General features: G+C 46.2%; 1 protein-coding gene across 1 annotated transcript; it reads right to left on the reverse strand.

Moving 5' to 3' along the window:
• Nucleotides 1–5,934: 5,934 nt before the first annotated feature.
• Nucleotides 5,935–14,970, reverse strand: LOC311152786 (uncharacterized protein). Its single transcript, XM_084204162.1, has 2 exons — nt 14,205–14,970; nt 5,935–7,912 (listed from the first exon to the last, which is right to left on the reverse strand). Exon 1 carries the CDS (start codon nt 14,904–14,906, stop codon nt 14,217–14,219), a length of 690 nt encoding a protein of 229 aa, XP_084060288.1. The 5' UTR covers nt 14,907–14,970; the 3' UTR covers nt 5,935–7,912; nt 14,205–14,216.
• Nucleotides 14,971–20,775: the final 5,805 nt, after the last annotated feature.

Below are 20,775 nucleotides of genomic sequence, written 5' to 3' on the forward strand. Positions count from 1 at the left end.
TTAAAAGTATCTCTGTTATTTAGGCACCTGGCTTTTCAAGTCATCTAAACTCCTTAGACATTAAGTTGTACTGAGAATCAATGGGATGCAAGCTGTGAGATGCTTGAATTCATAGCATCGAAAGGGATGTTGGTTCCTTAGCCTCTTCCTCCTCCTCTTCCTCTTCCCTGGTGTGTCAATCTAGCAGCCATCAGCACTGTGTGGGGTGAGGAGAAGGAGCTTCTCTTGACCTCGTGTAGGTCTGTGATGCAACACAAGCGTTGCCTGATGACCAATTTCCTCTTGCTACTGTGGCCAGGCTGCCCCAGAGCAAACATTGGAAGGGTTTCCTCATGTGGAGAAAGCAGAGGTTGTGGAGAAAGTACTGGAGAAGATGTGCTGAGTGCTGGTTCAGCACTGGATCTGTGACAGCGGTGCTGTCTCCTCTGCTACATCCCATGTCCCAAGTGTCACTGTGGTTTGATTTTCCCTTGCAGAAGGACTTCAGGTGGGTCAGTTGAACTCAGAAGTGCCTGACTTCCCACTGTGGGTAGCAGCACCCCCCTGCCTTGTGGTGGTGCTGGCAAACCCCCCTGATATCCTCAGCTAGAGCCTGTGAATTATTGCTGCTAATGCTAGGGCATGCCTTAATCACTATTTTCTCCATCTTTCATCTCAGTTCCTCTAACTCTCAAAGCTGAGAGCCAGCTGAGGGATTTTCAGTTGACCATGTTTCTCCCAAGCATCCCAGTGAGTGGCAGTAGCACCAGCCCCTCCAGCAGGGTCTCTCCTTCAGTGGGAGCCTCTGTTAAACATTTGGGGGCTCTTCTCACAAGAGGAGGACCTTGGCCCAAAGTTGCAGTCTCAGCCATTAAATTCTGCCTCCCTAAAATCCCCTTGCTTTTCCAGCTTGACTGAATGAACCAAATCCATTTGGGCAGTAAACAGAAGAAGGCCATTAAAACCAAAGGCATTTGCAGCCCTTTACACCATTCTCCCCCTCATTTTGCCCCTAAGGCATGTTTATCTTCTCTGTGCTGGTTACGTAGCTGCTCCCTTGGCGGTGGCTGCGTTACGGAGTGCTTCCAAGAAGAAACCTAAACCTGAGTGTCCCTAGTCACATAACCCCCTGTCAGACCTTCCCCTTCTCTCCTTTTAGTATCCTGGTGGTTATGGGTATCACAGGATGGCCGGGGTGGCCCAGCTCAGGGCTGAGTCACGACGGGCCCCGTCCCTCCGTGTGACGCACGGAGCGGTGCCCGCAGCCCGTCCCTGCCGGTGCCCCGTTCCCAGAGGGGACAGCAGGGACAGCTGCCAGCCACAGAGCTCACCCTGTCAGCACAAACCTGCTCCCACCGTGCTCACCTTCCATAGTTAAAGCAGGGCAATCTGGGTGGGGACTCTCTCACCATCCGCTTGGGTTGCTCCTCTTTGCCTACATGGAGGGTGAAACTGGAACTGCCTTGGGACTGGACTGAAGGGAAAGAGATTTAAACTGCAGTGAAGGAGTTCATGCAACCTTTCCTACCAGCTTGAGTTGTTTAGGTGAAGGTTTCCTCTTTCAGCTAGGCAAAGGTGAGTTTCCTGAGGAGCAAACCCATCCCTTCAGTGCATGCCATGGTAGCCCCAGAGCCACTGGTGTCCTTCCACGTGCAATGGGGATGGGCAGTGATGCCTGAGCTCACCACCTGGCCTCTGGAAAACAAAGCATGGTGGCTGTGCTGGCACTGGAATTTGGGCTGGGAGCAGTGTGTCCTGGTGCAATGCCACCAGAGAAACATGGCTTTTGGGAGCAAATGCCAACAAATCTGCAGGTGGTGCTGACTGCTCTGTGCCATATGGATGCAGCAGCTCATCCTGCTGTGTGGTGCCTACGTGCCAAAATGATGGCATGAGGTGAAGAGCAGATGGAGGGAATCACCTGGCTGTGGGGGAGTAATGCAGAGTGACAGGACCATGGCTATGACTTGTAGTGAAACTTTCCCCCTCTCCTTTCTGCAGACCACATTATGTCAGCCTTAGCTGCACTCAGAGCTGCCTCATTTTAGCCGTCCTGCCGTGTCCTGTGGGTCCATTTTTTACAGATATGGATAAGGCAGGTGCTTGCAGGACATAGATACACTCCAGGGAAGGTTTCCTCTCTGGCAGAGCCAAGCTGATGGTGCCACTGTCCTATCCCATTGCCCTTTCTCCTCTTGCTGTACTCCCATTTCCTCCCTTTGCCAGCTCTGAGGTTCTCCATGCTTGGCTGAGCAAAGCTAACCCAGCCCAGCCCTGTTTGATATGCCTGGCATTTTTTGATGTGGTGATGTGGCCATGGCTACACACTGGTGAGGTGGGAAAGGGGTTGCTTCTCTGTTTTGAGACCAACTAAGAAAATAACTTCAGCATAAGCACCAGGACCTCTTGTCATGCAACTCTGCCACCTTTGCCTTCAAGGGTAGATAAAGGACAAGAGGAAATGGCCTCAGATTACACCAGGGGAAATTTATGTTGGATATTGAGAAAAATGTTATGGCCAAAAGGGTTGTCAGGCATTGGAAATAAGGAAACAAACCCTTTGCCAGTCCCCTATGAAGAACAGAAGAGTCCTGGGTAAAAATCACTGGAGAAGTGTTAGCCTGTCCTCCCAGCATCCTGTGTCACTGAGCTGCTCAGTCATGGATGAACTCCACCCACCCAGGGTCGAGCTGTCCCTCTCCCTACAGCCCCTACCCTAAACCAGACTCTGCTTCTCCAGTGGGTGACACACCATGTGGGGTGACTCTCTGCCCTGATAAAAACCAATGGGGTTGAAGAAATTACTGTGAAACCCCAGAATGTGTCTTCAGACAATATATTAAAAAAACCCAATAAGTAGGAAGGAAAAGGAAATGGAAATAAGCTACCAGGTGGCAAGAATGAGTTGTAGGTGTGGTTGGGATGTTGGAAAGGCTTTTCTTCAGAGCCCACGAAAGAGATGCTGTAGGTGGGTGCCAGGGAGATGTCTCAAAAGCAGTGCCCAAGGGACAGGACATTTTCCCCAGGAAAGCATCCTGAACATTTCTGAGGGATGATTCAGCTGGTGACAGCTTTGTACTTCTGAAAACCAGAACACACTCCAAACCCTGTGAAAAACCAGAACTCTGCACTTGTTAAAAAGGAACATCTACTCTCATGTACAGTTTCCAACATCCTCCTTAGGCAAGAGGAATTATTTTAAAATGCTGTTGGAGAGCAAAACCAGAAGTCTGATTGCAAGTGGCATGTTGAGGATATCAATGTAAAGTTGAATCATCAAAGTGAGACTGAGATGCAGCCTTAATCCTTCTTCTTTTAATGTTTAAATATGTGTCATGCAGCCTGACATTATCATTAATAGTCTGACAGCATTTCAGCAGCCATCTTCCTCAGGAGGTTTCAGAGTTTCAGTATGTGTTTCAAAATGTACAAGATATAAGAAAGAAGAAAGGGAGAACTTTTCTTTTTGCAGTAAAAATTCCATTGGGAGCACATTCTTTTATTGTGAAGTATTTAAATAACAACAAAAAAAAAAAAAAAAAAAAAGAAAGAAAGAAAGAAAGAAAGCATAAGCTTGGCAGGCTGAAAGTTTTGTCCAGTCCTTAATCCGAGGATAAAAAAAAAAAAAAAAAGAAAAAGTGTCTCTGGTTTTATAGTTCTATGAAAAATACATCTTAAAAAGCAGCAATTTGAGAATATAGGGAGGCAAGGAGAGGAAAGGCTGCTGAAACACATGTCTATTATTAGTGAAGAGAAGTGAAATTTCTCCAGCATTATGAAAACCCTGTAGCATTTCTAAATACCCATAAAATGTACAGTGGGAGTTGTAAGAACCTGTAAAGTTGGTGGTCTCTCATCAGTGGGGTTTTTTAAAGCTATTTGGAGACTTGGCAAATGTGCATGGGCAGGATTATGGGAGTCCTCTTGGATAATATGAAAACTGAGGAAGGATAGTGAAATGAGATAGGAAATGAGAATTATTCACACACAATGTAAATTGGAATAATATCTGTCATTGACTTAGAATTGTATTTCTTTTTAAATGCTTGGTTTTTACTTGACACAGCCAATATGCATTTGGAGGAAAAAAGTGCTTATGACAGTCTGCAGCTTAATTTTATTCTCTTAGCCTGAATGATGAGATTTAAGTCTCCTAGCCTGAATGATGAGATTTAGGTCTCCTGTCCTGTCCTGTCCTGTCCTGTCCTCCCCTCTCCTCCCCTCTCCTCTCCCTGGCTGTAGCAGTGATCTGAGGTCTGGGAAATATCTTTTGTCAGTGTATCTCAGCAAAGAGCAGAGGCTGAGATGCTTTTGTTGCCTGTCCACATCTCCATGAGGAGGGTGTTGCTGCTGTCCCATGGCTCTCCTGTCTATCAGAAGGGAGTGCACTGATTCCCAGAGCCACAACAAATGAGCCTTGTGAGAAGACCAATGCAGTTGTGCCAAACATAATGATCTTTGCAATGCAATACATAAAAGAATAGTGGAGTCTAAACGGTTGGAATTGTATTAATAAAAACTGGACACATTTCAAAAATAGATGTTACATTTTAAGCTGGGGACATGATGCAGGAGTTACTGTATGAATATGTGTGGAAAGCTGAACTAAATAATCATACAGGATCCCTCCAGCCCTACAGTCACTGAATCCCCAGCAGGTATCTGACTTTCTGATGCACCACCATGCTCCTTGGTGGGAGACACTGGGTCCTTGCTAATCAGTTTGGATGCACTCTGCTGCAGGTGGAGAGGCTCAATTTTATGAACAAGCAATGTTGTTTAAAATGAAAAGGACCTGAAGTTCTGAGCCTAGCCCTGGTGGAAGTGCTGCCTTACCCAAAACAGTGCCTCAGTGCCTCCCTGCAGCTGAGGCAGGGCAGTAGCAGTGTCTCCAGGGACTGTCAGAGGCTGGGCCACGCTGTGGCAGCCTGGACAGTGACCCTGGGGCCATCGAGGACCAGCACAGCTCCCCCATGGACTTGAGCAAGAGCAGTGGCTTGGGTGTGAGATGCATGGGAGGTTGAATAGCTGGGCAAGGACCTGCAGAAACCTCAACTGTTTCTCCATCTGCGAGCCAATGCGCTGATTTATGCGCAGTTGCGCTGGCAGCTGGTCTGGCTTCAGCTCCATCTGACCTCATACATCATTAAAACCAATAAAAATCCTCCCATTTGTTTGCTTAGGACCTGTCTGAGGCTGGGAGGTTGTTCCTGTGGTCAGGAGAGGGGTTGTGTGTGGAGATGGACGTGAGGTATAGTCCCAGCTCTGCCAAAATCCCCTAGTGGGCTGTTCCCTGTAGTGTTCCTGCTCCCCTGCATCCTGGTGAGCAATAATGAGTCCTTCCTTACCCCAGCCCACCTTCTTCCCTGTGCTCCCTGGCCCCTACAGCACCAGCAAGATGCCCAGGATCTACATTAGCTCAAACTTAGCTGCCCCATGTGCACACAGCATTCTTTAGTCTTCTCTATTTTGAAGTTTCAGGACCCCTGGAAAAAAAAAAACCAAACAAAAAAAACCCCAACAACCAAAAAAAACCAACCTGAAAAGTGAAAAGGATGAGGTCTGAAGATATTAAAGTCTTTCACTTGTCATACTTTTGTTTTAGGAAAAGGACAGTGGACCTTAAATAGGACATAGGTGCAGGACAGACTCTCTTTTAGTCAAGAGCTATAAATTTTGGGTGGAAGTTTACTTTTGTGGGTGAGGGCAATGCAAACATTTGTTTGCCAGATTTTTCAATGGTGCCTGTTGACTGTGGTCTGCAAGGTCCCAAGAACTCCCAGTGACTCTTTGTGGTTATGTAAGGAGTGTGCAATTAGAGGTTTATTTATTCCAGATTATTTATTTATTACTCCATATTTATTTCACCATTAAAAGCTCTTTTACACCTGGAGAATCCTGGTCAGGTTCTCCAGGTGTAAAAGAACTTTTAATGATGAAAAGGGAAGAGTGCTATCACTCACAGCTCCACTCACATGAGTTGATGTGCCCACATCTCCAGTGGGCTCTTCCCACCATGGTGGAGAAATTGAGGTTTTGGAAAAATAGAGGATGCTTAGAGAGGCTCCTCTTCATGGAGCTCTTACTACCTGCTAAAGTTTATTTATTATTTTCTTCTATTAATAATTCATCAGAAAGGCTGAATTTATTACTTGAGTACACCAATTGTGTATTTTGCCCCAAAATCTCATGTAGCACCTTGTCTCTGGTTAAATTTGACCTTTATGTTGGGACACGTTTCTTTAGTGCCATATGAGTGAATAAGGACATGGAGTCCAGGGTCATGCTGCTGGGACTTATCTTGAAATCATAAAATAAAAAGATGCTAAGAAACTGGAAAAATAAAAAAAGTGAGAAGGACATTGGGTGCAGAGTGGTGCTACCTGTGGTACATCATTCCAGCTTCTGGCACTCAGCAGCTGGGGGATCTCCTGGGGCTGAATTTGGATTATGGTGTTTAACAGCCCTGCTGGAGCTAGCCACCTTTACTGTTTTAAGCCCATTTGTACTAATTTGTAATTTTTAGTGCCCCTGACAGTCCCATAACTCATTTGTGAGAGTAATGTCCTTTTTTTCTGTTCTTAACTTGGTGTCTCATAATTTCATTAGTTAGTGTCTGTCTGTCCCTTGAAGTTTTGAGAAATGGTGCCCTTATTTTGGATAATAATTTGCAGTTATTTCCTGTTCACCTTCTCCATGCAAGTCATGACTTCACAGACCTCTCTCAGATCCCCTCTGCTGTTTTTTCTTCCAAGATGAAGGGTTTTAGCCTGTTCTGGCTCTTTTGTCTGGAAACTGTTCCCTGTCTCTGATGTCTTGTTGCCCTTTCCTGTCTTTTGTAGTTTTGCTCTGTCCTGTGTGAGATTGGTGTGTTGGAGCATTGTGCAAAAATTTGTGATATTGCTCTGAAGTATTTTCCTATGAGTTTTCATTTTTCTCTTTGCTTTTTAAAATTCCCATGGAGCACTAAATTCTCATTTTTAGAAAACCATCCAGGGTAGCTCTTACCATGAAATTTTTCATAGGCTCTCACATTTGTAAAGCCAAGTGAATGGCATCACTCACATCCCCATTCCCTCAGTGACAGGCCCAAAAAACTCAATTTGTGAAACAGAATTTTGTCCTACAGATACAACACTTGACTCTTCCCCATTACACCTTGCTCTCTGATGTCTCTAATGTTGTTTTTAGAATGTTTATCAGTTTGCCTTACATGGAATCACACTTGTCTCTATTCATTCCTTCTCTGGAAGCTGCTTTTTCATTTTGCATCACATTTACTGCTTCTATTCTTTTGGCATAGGCTGATTTAAACAGCTGGCTGGCTCTGCACCATGGATAACCATTCAGCAATTTCCTCTTTGGATTTCCACAGAGCTCTTGGGTGAATGCTGTCTGGTCTTGCAGATTGGTCTTATTCATTTTATCAGTTTGCTGAAAAACCTTTCCTACTGGTGTTTCAGTTTGAGGTGTCTCTGCAGATGTGATCTCAGGAAGGAAAGGCTGCAGTGTGGGATGCATTCTCAGTATTTATTTGACTTTGCTATCATGAGATAATGTGTCTTGAGCACTCATCTGTCACATATTGATCATCTATCAGCCTGAACAGCTGTCTGGAAAACTGCTTGCTGTGAGGCAGCTTTTGTTATGAGCTTTCAGAGCTGTAGAAAATTGCTTTTCAGAAGGCTCTTTAATACATTTATATTGACTTCTAACACTGGCTTACCTGTGTGCATGTTTCTTCCATGTTCCCTTTCTGAAATTCATTCCCATACTTTGCTTCTGATAGACTTTATTCTCTTGTTCACTCTGCTAACATTCAGGTACTGCCCAAATAAAATCTGTGAGTCCTGAAACCATTTGACTCCTAACTTTCCCTTTCAGCTTCCTTTCAGTACAACTTTTCAGTTTTGTGTTACTGCCTGTCAGCATCCTGAAAGTAGAGAAAAAGCTCAATTACTTAAAATATGAAAGATGTGACTGGTAACCAATACATCAGTTTAATGCAGGACTTGGGTTAGTACTAGTCAGTAAATGTCTTTCTACATTTAATATGATATAAAATACAACCCCTGCCAAAATTCAAGGCAGTTCTGCAATACAGTTTCTCCACTTTGGCCTCCTAACATGTTTCACAGCACATAAATGCAGACTCTGTGGGCATTATCAACTTTCTGACAGTTTGGTCTGGGAACTTCTCACTTTTATCCTGATCAGGGCCCTGCTGAGCACTGTACCAAAAGAATACAGGGAAAGAGAAATTATACTGAGAGTCTCAGCAAGGTGGCCAGGATTGGGCAGGGCTCATAAGAAGTGAATGAAAACAAATGTGGTCAATGGATATGAATTTGAAGAACACAGTGGTCTGGATAAGCAAGATGATGGGCTGGAAATTTGGCCAAAATACATCCAGGAACTCTTTCAAGAAGAAAATAAAAGTTTAGCCTGGGTTTAAGTTGAAGATTGGTAAGAGCAATGACACAGGGGAGGGCCCAGGACAAGGACAGATGGAATGGGAATGAAGCCAGGGAGATGTGAAACAGGGGTAGGAGAGATACAGGAGATACAATCACAACCCAGAAGAATGGTGAGGAGCAGAAAGCAATGAAAAGAGCTCCTTAAACAGTGACTGGTTGAGGCAAACCTGCAATCAAACCTTCCAGAAAACAACCAGGTGCTTAGGCACTTTTTTTTCCCCCCTGGCTGCAGACCTCAAAACTAAGGCAGAAGTCAGCACTGGTATGGGAAATATTTTGGGGCACTGCCAGAGAGGACATGAGAGGCAGTGACACAGAGACTCCAGGTTCCATGAATAACTCTGAAAATGGGCTGTGAGTAGTCCCTTGCTGTACTTGCCTATGTTTGTGAAACAGGTTGATATTTATTCATGGCATCAATGGTGTCACCCAAAGCAAAAATAGCCACAGGGCTGACACATATGAGTTTGAGAAATGGCTTAGCAGTGATACTTCTGGGCTTCTCTAAATGTAATGAGACCAACCTTTTCCTAGGTGTCCAGATGGTTTTTTGGAATGTGTTTGCTGCTGGTTGAGTGCTTGTTCAAAGGATGAACACCTTCCAGCAAAGCTGTAGAAAGCAGTTTTCTAAATAAAGTCCTGCAGTTTTCTAAATAAACTCTTGCACTTTTAGACATGATCCAAAACTATCTTCCCATTGGTTTTCAGAGATTTTTGGATTAAGTTTCATATGCAGATTTGCCAATGGTCTCAGATGAAAAACTGTGAAGGATATGAAGTGCCAGATGGCATTAAGTGGATTTCATTAGGTTTGGAGTTAACACAGAAACCCTAAACTGAGTGGACCCAGAAATTCTGGCTGCTGGATTGTGATTCCCCATCTGTACTGAACATCAAAGTGGCTCAAATAAAGGTCAGGGACCCACATTACCATTCTCTGTTCCACTGGTGGCTTATAAAATATTTTAGGATGCACTGAGTGGGCTGTATAGGAACAGACTGACTGGTTTAGCAGATGTCAGCACTAGAAGAATGTCTGCCATGATCTGGTGTCTTGTCCTTTGATAGCTGTTCAAAGAGCAGGCAGGAAATTGCACTGCTGAAAAATAAATTGGATATTAGCACACCAGAAAGAGCTGATAATGTTTTTCTTTGTGATTCTGGGGCTGAGCTGATCAGAAAGCCAACCTTTGCTGCCCTGAAACAGGAGCCTGGTGAAATATGTGCTGTGGGTCTGACTCCAGTTTTCATGTGGACGTTTTTATTCCTGTGCTTTCCGCCCACCTTTGAGCAGAGCCAAACATGATGCACAGTCAAACAAGACATTGAGGCTCTTTCATTTTCACATTTACCCTAACTTAAAACCATTTTCCTGCTACTGATTGCTCCTAATGACATTCAGAGCCCCCGATACATTCCTGAGATGGTAATTTGCTTTCAAATCCACAGATATATCATGATAAGTATCAAACCTGGTCACAATCAAGGTGGAAATGGGATGGGATGAAAGCACAGAATCATTCTGAGGATCTATTACAGAGCTTACCTGGAAGGGAGGATAATGGAGATTTTAAAGGTCCAGATACCAGTGTTCCAGCTGATAGTTAAAATAGGCAATGTGCACTGCACTGAGCTAGGCAAAAAAGCATTTCCAGGGCTGCTCCAAAATATTTACCTCTCAAATACTTTCTGTCAGAAATGCCTTTGTGGATTAAGCAATTTTTTTCCCTTGAAATGTGTCTCTTTCTGGCATGAAATTTCAGATGTTTACTGAAGTTGTATATCTAAAAGCAGAAAGTTTATTTTTAGCTATTTTAAGTAAAAGTCAGAATTTTTGTGAGAGAAGAAAATTCAATTTTCAGACCAGCTGTAGTCCATTCACTCTTCCAGATAAAGAAGACCCTGAATAATGTAACTTTGAGGTATCAAGCTGTGTGTGAACACTGGAAACTCTTAGTTGGGTCTTGGCTGTCACAAGACTTCACTCCCTGTCAAGGGAGAGACTGAAGAAAAACAAGACACATACAAAGCCTCTAATAATAATTTCTGACAAGCCCCTAAAACTTGTCAGAGTTGAAACAATGTGTACATGTTTAATGTATGACTGCTTTTAGAGTGAAATATTTTCACTCATGAAGGCTCTTGGAGAGGTTGGTTGAGTGACTCCCATTCTTGATGGTGGAGCTTGATGGGTTTCCAAAATTTGCCTTGCTCTCATGTCACGAGCTCTAAGTGCCTGCTGCTGCTGCTGCTCAGCCAATTCACCCTCTCCAGTGCCAAATCCCATGAGGGCTGGATGAACCAGAAAATTGGTTTGGCAAGGTAGATACTGCAAGAATTTGAGAGTATCTTTCTCTTTGGAGATAAGGGTTTGTGCTAGGTACAAGGCTCGTGGTGTCTGTGGGGAAGGGGAAACCCAGGTCTGCAGTGGAGAGGAGTGTTTTGCACATCCTCATATTGTCACTGTGATATTTTCTGGAAAAATCCTCTTTGCCAGGATTTCTTCTCCTGGGAAGCTGAGAAGCCTCAGAGAAAAATGTAAATAATAATAATCTGATTGCTTCTCCTGTGTTTGCTGCTTTGGAATGTGGTCTGGACATTGTTTACCAGCAGGTGAATGTTTGATTGATTCCATGTGAATTGTTTTTACTTAATGACCAATCCCCATCAGCTGTGTCAGACTCTGAGGAGTCAGTCACCAGCTTTCATTATCATTCTTGTTAAGCCTTCTGTCTGTATCCTTTAGTATAGTTCTAGTATAGTATTCTTTAATATAATATAAATAAAATAATAAGTCAGCCTTCTGAGAACATGGAGTCAGATTCCTCATCTCTCACCTCGTCCTGGGGACCTCACAAACACCACGCTCATAGGATGGTGGGTGTGTTATTTGGGGCTGCTCAGTCACAAATCCTGGGGCAATTCAGATTTTTAAGTTCCTTCAAGAGCTCCTGGTGGGAGCTGAGCCTCCAGCCCTGAGGTTCCCAGCTGAGATTTGCCTGAGAGGATGACTGCTCCTTTTCCCTGTCACCTCTGCTACCTTCAAGCACAGAGAGCCCCACAGAACCCCCGTGGGGTCCCAACCAAGCACTGACACGGCTCCCAGTGCCCCCAGGGCTGGGGGACGTGTCCCCAAGCATGGCATGTTTGAAGTGCTCAGAGTCATTGTTTGATCATTCTGTTCCACAAACAATCCTGCTCCCTCTGCAGGAGGACTTATCCTGTTTTCCATCAGTTGATTTTGGATCTTCCCACTGTGAAGCGATCCAAGCAGTGAAGAGCTTCTTAATCCCATTACTGTGTTCTGAATAAACTGACCCATGGGGAAGAGGCTGTTGCTGCTGAAAGGCTCTGCATAAAAAGGAGAGGTTTAGCTTCTCCTGGGCTTGATGCACAGCCTCTGCTTTGCTGTTGGATTCCCATGTGCCACGTGGGGACCCAGCTTTGTGTTCCTGTGGCATTCACATTCTCTGAAAAAATCCCTTCACCCAGGATTTTTCTCCTGGGAAGCTGAGAAGCCCCAGAGAAAAATCAAAACAATTCTTATCTCATTTGCTTCTCCTGTGCTGTGCTCATGTGGAATGTGTTTGGAGATTGTTCACCCACAGGTGATTGTTCCATTGCATTCTGCTGCGAGTTGTTTTCACTCTTTGGCCAAACAGGGCCAAGCTGTGTCAGGACTCTGGAGAGAGTCAGGAGTTTTCATTATTATCTTTATAGCCTTCTGTAAATATCCTTGCTGTATTCTTTAGTACAGTATAGTATAGTATTCTTTAATATAATATAGTATCATAAAATAATAAATTAACCTTCTGAGGACATGGAGTCAGATTCATAATTCCTGCCTTTGTCTGGGGGGAACCCAAATACAAAATGCTCCTGCCCCAGAGGCTGAGAAGGCAGCACCTCTTGGCTCTGCCTTGTGCAATCATCCTGGCCACTGACGTGTTGGATCTGCGGGGGGAGCTGCTAGAAGTGATGTGGGAAGCTTAAACCTGAAGTCATCCTTCCCTGCTTGCCAGCATGAATCATTAAATCATTTGCTTTTGCAGGCTGTGGCCAACTGTAAGCACCCGTGGAAAGGGAGAATTCACTCCCCACACGGGGCCAGATCCTAGCCTGGTGCCAGTGGCTTAACACTAATGATATTCATTCTTTTCAGAACTAAGAAAAAAGTGGTTTTTGTTTGTTTATTTAGGTTTTTTTCCCCCTCAAATATGGTCTCATCCAAAATTTCTTCAAGGTATTTTATGAAGTGTTATTTGGGGACAGGTCAAGAACATCTCTTGTTGTGTCTGAGCGTCTTTCCAGAGATTCCTCCCACCTGCCCACCTTGGCAATGTGGGGTAAGAAGGCCAAAGAGAACAAGAAGGAAATTACCTGCCTGCAGCTGGAACTCCCCCTTTAATACAGAGGATCTTTCCTCCCTGGCACCTGATGGTCTGCCAGGAAGTGCCTGTGTCTGCTGAGGATGAAGCTGGGCTGCCACAGCTGGCTATGGGTGAGCTAAAGCTGTCAGACCTGGTTTGGATTTCTGTTGGATGATCATTCTGGCGGTGGGAAGGAGGAACTTGTTGAGATGATGATTTTGTTTAGATTCAACAACTTTCCTAATCACAAGTTCCTTCAGAAAATCCAAAGATGATGGCAAGCAGAGGCTTTGGTTGATTCTCTCATCTCATTTCCTACTTTTGGGTGGAAATAAGGTGATTCTTTTTCTCTCAATTACTGAGACAGCCTTCTTTAAAGATGGAAAGGTACAAGAGTGACAAAGCACAGAAGCACCCCAGCAGGCTATGAACACCAAAATACAGAAGAATGAGGTGTACAATAACCACAACTGGCATGTGACTTATGGATTACACCCGTCATATGATCAGCCCTCAGCTAGTTATAAATATTATATTAGAAGTATTAGTGAAACCAGATGGGTTGCAACCAGTCCAAAATGTGGTGAGCCTGTGGCCTGAAATAAAGAGAGATGAAGCACAATGCTTTGGCATTAAAAATCATCTTCATGGGAGAACCAAGAACTGGTGAGGAAAAAGAGGAAAAGTCACATAGCCGGCTGTGCTGTGCACAGGATGCTTGGGAAATGATTTTTTTGTGTCTCAAGGCACCAAAATATATTTCCTAAGAGTCTGCAGTCCATGTTGGATGTTTCATCCTGATGCTAATTAACTCTAATTAGTAATTAGTCAGATTGCTCGTACTTTTGGTGAGCAGTGAAGGAGAATGTGAAGGCCATCGGCCATTAAATGTTTCCTGCAAAGGGGCTGGACATAGCAGGACCTTTCCTCTGGAGGTGCAAGGATTGCTCAGGGCTGGTGCTCAGGTTGTTGTGGAGGGGGTGATAAAATATGTAAATGCTGCTTTGTCCTCAATGCCTCCTTCCCTGACCCCTTCAGATGCTATCCCCCATGTCTGAGAAGATTTTAACCCCCAAATTTTCAGTGCCTGCTGCAGCTCTTGCCTTTGGGTACTAAACAGACTCAACTCTTGCTTTTTGCTTGGCTTTTTCACTTTGCTCTTGCTCTCACTCCTGCTTTGCTCCTGCCTTGCTCTGTTTCTGCTCACATCTCACAGCAGGCATTAAGGACAATATATTTTCATGGGGGCACTGGCATTGGCCAGCGTCAAACCACGACACCAACACACTTGTATTAGCTGTCACTGCGTTAGCTCTTCTCCCAGAAACTTATGCTGGCCTCACCTTTGCTTGGAGCATCCCAAACTCTCAACACTTACATCAGGAGACCTTTAGAGCCGCATCACCTCCAGGGGCTGCACCAGGAGCCCTGGGCATCCCCTGATCCGGGCGCGGCGGAGCCGGGCTGGCCGCTCAGCCCGAATCCCGACCAGCAGCAGGCAGTGGGTGCAGGAACATTTGCAGGGGTGCCGGAGCAGGGAGCCGCGGGGTTCCCGGCGGGGAGGCCGGTTCACCCCCGTGTCCGCCGGGCGCTCCGCGGTCCGGGCGCTGCCGCCGGCTGTTCGCAGCCCGGGGTCGCGCAGGTGCACGGCCAGCGCCGTGTGACAGCTCACGGCCCGCGCAGCTGACAAAATATGCCCGGCATCTGGCACCGTCCCGGTGTCTGGGCTCCAGGCTGGCATGCCGGCCCCGGCAGCCGGGGCCAGGGCTGGATCCTTACACAAACACACCGGCGCGGCTGGAGCGCAGCGCTGCCAGCCGCGGATTTGGCCCCGCCGCGCGAAGCAGCTCCCGGCCGTGCTTCCAGCGCTGTTTGTGAGCTCCTCACGAACCTCGCCTGCGCCTGCACCTCGCCTGCTTCCCCCGGCCAAACGCGAGTCACCCACCTGGTCCTCCAGGGATGCCCAGCTCTCCAGCTGGTCCCCAGGCAGGTCCCTCTGCCTGCCCTTGTCCCTCTCCAGCCCCACTGAGAGGCTCCTGGGGGTGCTGGGGCTGGCAGGCTTGGTGAGGACTGCTTGCATCCATCCTGCCCGAGCTGTCACGGGGAAATTACCTGGCAGCTTCTCCTCATCCCCCGTTGTGAGGCCGAGCTGCTGGGTTAGATGACTTCAGGCTGTGCCCTTGCTTTGGTGGGTTGTTGAGGGCTGTACACATTTGCAGCAATACATGGATACAAATGACTAATAATAGGAAAGCATGTGCTGGGTCTGTGTCCACTCCTTTCCGTCCCAAAAAGGAATGGGCTCTCACCAAGGGCCCTAACCTTGTCTTGAAGGCCAGGTCAACATGCTTTGCTGATGAGGTGGCCTGAATTTCATCTCCCTCATATCACTTTTGGTTCTTGGCAGACGTGAGAGTCCGTTGCTTATAATACAACTTACCTCTTTAAAAGGGCTGTTCATGTGAAAGGCCTTTAAAAAGAAGCCAAGACAATTATTTCTCTGTTCCAGATGGGGAAACTGAGGTGTGGGAAACAAAACCTATTTCCCCAAGTTACACAGCAGCAGTGAGGCAGGAGAAGCAAATGGCTCAGTCCTGCCTGACTCTGTTGGCCACCCTGGCTCGATCTGCAGCCCTGGAACACAGGGCTGGGTGTCAGAACTCACCATGACATTTATCCTTTGGGGTGATTGAGTGTGTCCTCCCTTTCCTTCCTCACTGCCCATCAGTGCTCCCTTGGACCACACTGAGGGTGTTCTGGGAAGAACCAGGCACTTGCAGGCAATTCAGTGTCAAGGTTGAGCAGACAACTGCAGCACCTAGAGCAGTTGTATGGGCTGGACACACCAGTGTGATTCTCTTTACAGGAATTAATCATGTGGGAAAGGAGTTGGTGAAATGTTTTTTTTTTTTTTCCTGTACATTGTCAGGAACTTCGGTATTTTGTTAAATAAAGGTTAAAGAGACTTTACAATATAACCAAATAGTTGTCACTGCTTTGCTGTGCATGCACTTTGTGTGAGACAGTCTCTTTCTTGAGACTAAAAAAAAAAATCACAGCAAGGAAAAGTTACAATATCCATTTTACAGTAGCAGGATCTGGGGAAAGGAGATTCTTCTCAAGATCACACAAGAAGCTGGAGACTGACCTGAGAATGCAATCCATTTTAAATAAAGTCTTGGTCCAGTGGTCTAAGGACAAGCTCTTGTTCAAAGGATGAATCTTAATACAATGAAAATGGACACAGAAAAGGAGAGTGATGGAGACCTTGAATGCTGAGGGCATTTCAGTTCCTTCTCCCCATAGCTGGATCAAGAGAAAAAAACAGGATGAAAATGTAAAAAGAAAGGTGCTGTTGGAGAGACAAGAGAGATTAAATTAAAACCATCTTTGCTGGACCAATGACTCTGGAAACCAAAAGCGAGGGGGGAAAAAGCTGCATTTCAAGTGGGCATTGTGTCCTGAGCTGATGTTTCAGCTCAAAGCCTGATGGTCTTTGGATTTGGGTGGGCTGGTGGCTGTGTCACAACTGTGCAAGGGCAGCTGCCAGGTCAGGAGACATCAGAAGAGCACAGGTACAGACCCTGCTTAGGAGACCCCTCAGGGATCCCTACCTGCTGACCAGAGCTGTGGTTTGCCTCCCAACATCTCTACTTTCTCTCCAGTTTTTTCATGGATTGATAAGATTTGTTCTTGCAGTAGTTTAGTAGTTCTTGCCCCTCCTCCTTCTGCAGCCTCAATCTCCTGGGTGACTTCCTCCTGTGGAGTGGTGAAGCTTGGAGGAAATTGGGTGGGTGTGGTGGTGCTGTTGGAGCGTGAAAATGCTTCAGAGTGGGACCCTGCAAGTTTGGAGCCTCAGGTCAAACTTGGCCTTTGGGTTTGCTTTCACAAGGGATGCCTTCCCTCTCACACATTGGGTTTTATTCATATGGATGGAGAAGGCAACAACGAGGGCAATTTTACTGCTCCTTTTTCCCTCTGGAGAGCTGCCACGGTCGACATCAGCCCATCATGTGCTGGTGACTGCGCTGCATTCATCTGCTGGCTGAACACTGATTTCCCCTGTTAGCAAAAAAGGCAGATCCCTAACGCTGCTGCTTGCTGCAAGTCAGGCCACCACCTCGTTTAGAGCCTCTCCTGCCGGGACACTTTCCCTCCCTGGCTTATTTGGGCTCTGTGTGCATCCTGGCACTCTGCACGAATGATACAGCAATGAAAAACTACAGATGTGCAGACAAAAATGCCTGTTGGGTCTTTCCCTCCTCCTGTGCTGTGGGGAGTTAATGGACATTGTTCATTAGGGAAAGTTTTTCTTTTTGTCTTTTACCTAATTTCTCCACTCCCATAAAGCATATTGACCTTGGAAAAAAAAGTCCTACTGCTTCCCAAAAATATAAACAAAAGTCTTTTCTGTAGTGTTTGATACTTGCTACTGAAGGAAAAAATATTCTGGTTTGGTGGAGGGAATTTTTGGTGGCACTGCCCCATCTTTCTGCTCCATCCCCTCTTTGGGGCTGCCCAGTGCTCTGCATCTGCTGCCTCGTGCATGGAGGCAGCAGCAGGCAGGATTCAGATTCAGCCTCATCCATCCCAGCACAGCCCCTTCTGCCAGATGTCACCGCTGTGCAGCCGAGCAGACCCACGGGGGTATTCCTGCAGGAACGTGCCTTTCAGAAATACCATTCTCCAGCTCCACAGCCTCAAAACTGCTGGGGCTCTGTTTGCCTAGCAAAAAAAAAAAAAAAAAAAAGCAACATGCACACACAAGGAAAAAAAAAAATCTGAAGGCATCCAGTTGCTCCTGGGCAAATTGCCAGTGATTGAGTGACCTGCTGCTTCCCCAATATTGCATTCCGCTGGCATGTCTTTAGCCCTGGCTGACGCCAGCCATCTAACTCACCCCCAAAGCAAACATTTCCAGTTGGCACCGCTGCCTTGTTTTTCTGAAGAACCGATTCATGCCTCCCTTAAAAAGTTTTACTATATCCAATTTTTTTTCTTTTTTCTTTTTCCTTTTTTTTTTTTTTTTCCTTTTCCCCCCGGTGTGTGGAGCCACCGGGGAACAGCTGCCGCTTCAGGGATTTCTCCTTAATATATAGAAGAAAAAAAGGAAAGGGGGGGGAATTTTTTGCCACCTCCCTTTTTAGCAAGCATGATAAATCCATTCAGAGCGCTCCTTGTGCGCGAGTGTGGAAACCTTCTGCTAAAAGAGTTATTCTGTTCTCATTCACAGATAATTGCTCCCCGAGGGGCCGGGCAGAGAGCGAGGAGGAGAGACTGATAATCCGGGAGGACACGGATACAAATATCGGGCTGCGGCGCTGAGTGCCTGCTTAATTTATTGGGAACGAGCTGTTGCTCAGCACTTCGCCGGATGGGACCCGCTATAATTCTGTTATTTAAGGAGAGGCAGAGCCCAGCGACAACAACAACCCACCCGGGGCCGTGGCGGAGACGGGCGGCGTTGCAGAGGAGCACATGCTGGTTTATTTTTTACGCTATGGAAAGAATGAGCTTTTAGGACACAAAGTCCTGGCGGCCGGCGAGGGGGAGGTGGGAGGGGAGTGAGGGGACAGCCTGGCTCCGGGCTGCCCTGGCAGACCCAGCTTAGGGCTGCTGGGGTGCTGGCAGTCGGTGCCAGGCAGGTGGGTGACAGCACCAGCAGCACCCAGGTGACAATCTGGGCCACCACCAGTGCCTGCTGGTTCCCACTTAGAACATAGAGTGGGTGTTGTGTTGTTTTTATCTAATTGTGTAGTGAGCCAGCACCCCTCTGCTAGGCTATTCTTACCTAGGACTTCACCAAAAAAGTGGGAATTCAACCCCCTTCCATTTTCAAGTTTTTGTTGGGCTGTCTCTGCATCCCCAAAAAGGGGGTAAATTACCCAGCAGGATGCCAAGAAGCTTGAACAGGGCAAAGAAAGGTGCCTTCTCTTTGTCTTCTCTTTGCCTTCTTTTTCTGGTCCTGATAGACCTCTTGCATTCTGAATTCCTGGTAGTATTTGATGCAATTATCTGAATTTTCACAAGCCAGTGAAAAACCCCCATCTTCTGGGAAACCTAAGCCTGGAAAGAAATGTTTAGACTTTCTGGCCAGTTGGAAGTTGCAGTACATTGAAATGTAGTGGCCTTTTCTGCAGAAGGTTTCTTTCTTTGGGGAAAAGAACTGTGTTTATCTGAGTGTCTATTAAGGCATATAACAGAAAGAGCTTGAACATGATGAGCTGGTTTTTCATGGGATGGTCAAACAAGGACTCTCTCTGTAGTGATTTGGGCTATTTACTTCTCCCAGGTTCTTGGGAATGTTTCTCACCTGACTCTCTATGAGTTTGAGAACCCATTCAGCTGGAGAAAGAAAATCAACAAGCTCTGAGAAAACTCATTTCTCTTTGGGCACATCTCGGCACACACTGTCAAACCTGAAGCTCCCACTCTGTCCATTTTACAGGTGGGGAAACTGAGGCAGCATGGATGAAATAAATTGCTTAAGGAAAATTCTGTTGGGTAAGGCAGTGGCAGAGCACAGTCAATCTCAATCTTTGTTTAATACAGCTGTTGCAATAGGAGAACTGAATGCCACTTTAGGGCTTCTCCACATATCAAATTATTTCGGAAGAGAAGAGGGTTCTTTGTGGCAGAAGGATTAGAGAACCCTGGTGATGCTGGGATAAATGCTTACAGTTCCCTTGAATGTATTATTGGGTAGGATTAATGGTGATTTTCGATCTGGAGGCTGAGGGCTGCAACACTCCACTGATACTTTCCCAGATTTCTCCAGTTTTCCCTTCGAAGATCAGCAATTGCTCCCCTCCTCCTCCTCCAATTCTTGATTTTGAGTGGTTTTTGGCCAAAACGACCCCGTGCTCATTTCATAGTAGCAGCTAGAAGAAAAGCTGACAGCTATGAGGTAGTAAAGACAAATGGTGGAAGGGAGAGTTTGGGAAAGCAGGTCTCAGGCTGTGCTTATGAGGAGTGATGACAGCAAACCCGTTTCTCCAGCAGAGTGAAATGTGAAGGGGAATACTTTGCTCTTTCAGACTGCTAATGTAAATAAAAGGCACACACAGGGACACGGGTAGGTTAACAATCAATTAAAAGCAAATTTCCCTCCCTGTGTGATGTTAGAAGGCTGTGGGTGATATAACATGAGACTGGGATGAGACAGCATGGCAAGTTTCTTCAGCAGTGCAGAGACTTTAAGCTGAACTGGGGGAACCAGCCCGGCAGTGGGGCTTCCCCTTTGGTGTGCAGTTTCACCTTCTGTGAGTGCTCAAGGGATACCTTTGGATTCATACAAACAATTCATTTGATTTCAACAAGAAAAATGGGAATGATTCCACCAGTGTCTCAAAATAGGCTATGGGCCTAATGAGATCTGACCCTCAAACATCTTAATGGTGCTGAAAACACAAGTTCAGTTCCCTGGATGTCATTCTTTAGCTGTTGTCTGATTGGTTGATTCAGTGATGATATTGTAATTCCATGACATCATATCTAAGTTCTTCAAAGCATTTCCATCTGGTTTCCATGCCATCATCAAGCAGGAGCAGAATGGGAACACGTGTCATCGAGGAAACCAAGGTTAAATGAGCCAAAAGGAGCTGTTGCTTCCAGTCCATGGTGTCAGGGCCCATGACACCCACCTGGATTTCCATGTTTTACAAGCCATGGTTTTCACTCTGCACTGCTCCTCATGGATGCTCCTGCAGGGATGAGGCAGGGCATGGCCAGTGGCTGCACCCTGGTGCTGCATGAACGTGTGGTAGGAAGAGCAGCTACAGGAGATGTGCCCACCCCGTGCTGGGCCCCATCATGCCTGGTCCAACCTGCCTTGGGAGCTGTGGCTGGGATGGGTCCCTGCTGATTCTGCAGCCTGGTGGGATGGGGGAGCTGCAGCTGCTGCAGCCTGTGCTGCACAAGCCTGTGGGTGTCAGCTCCTGGGGAAGCTG

This window comes from Fringilla coelebs (assembly GCF_963513975.1).
Source record: "Fringilla coelebs genome assembly, chromosome: 4".
In the NCBI taxonomy this organism is placed as follows: domain Eukaryota; kingdom Metazoa; phylum Chordata; class Aves; order Passeriformes; family Fringillidae; genus Fringilla; species Fringilla coelebs.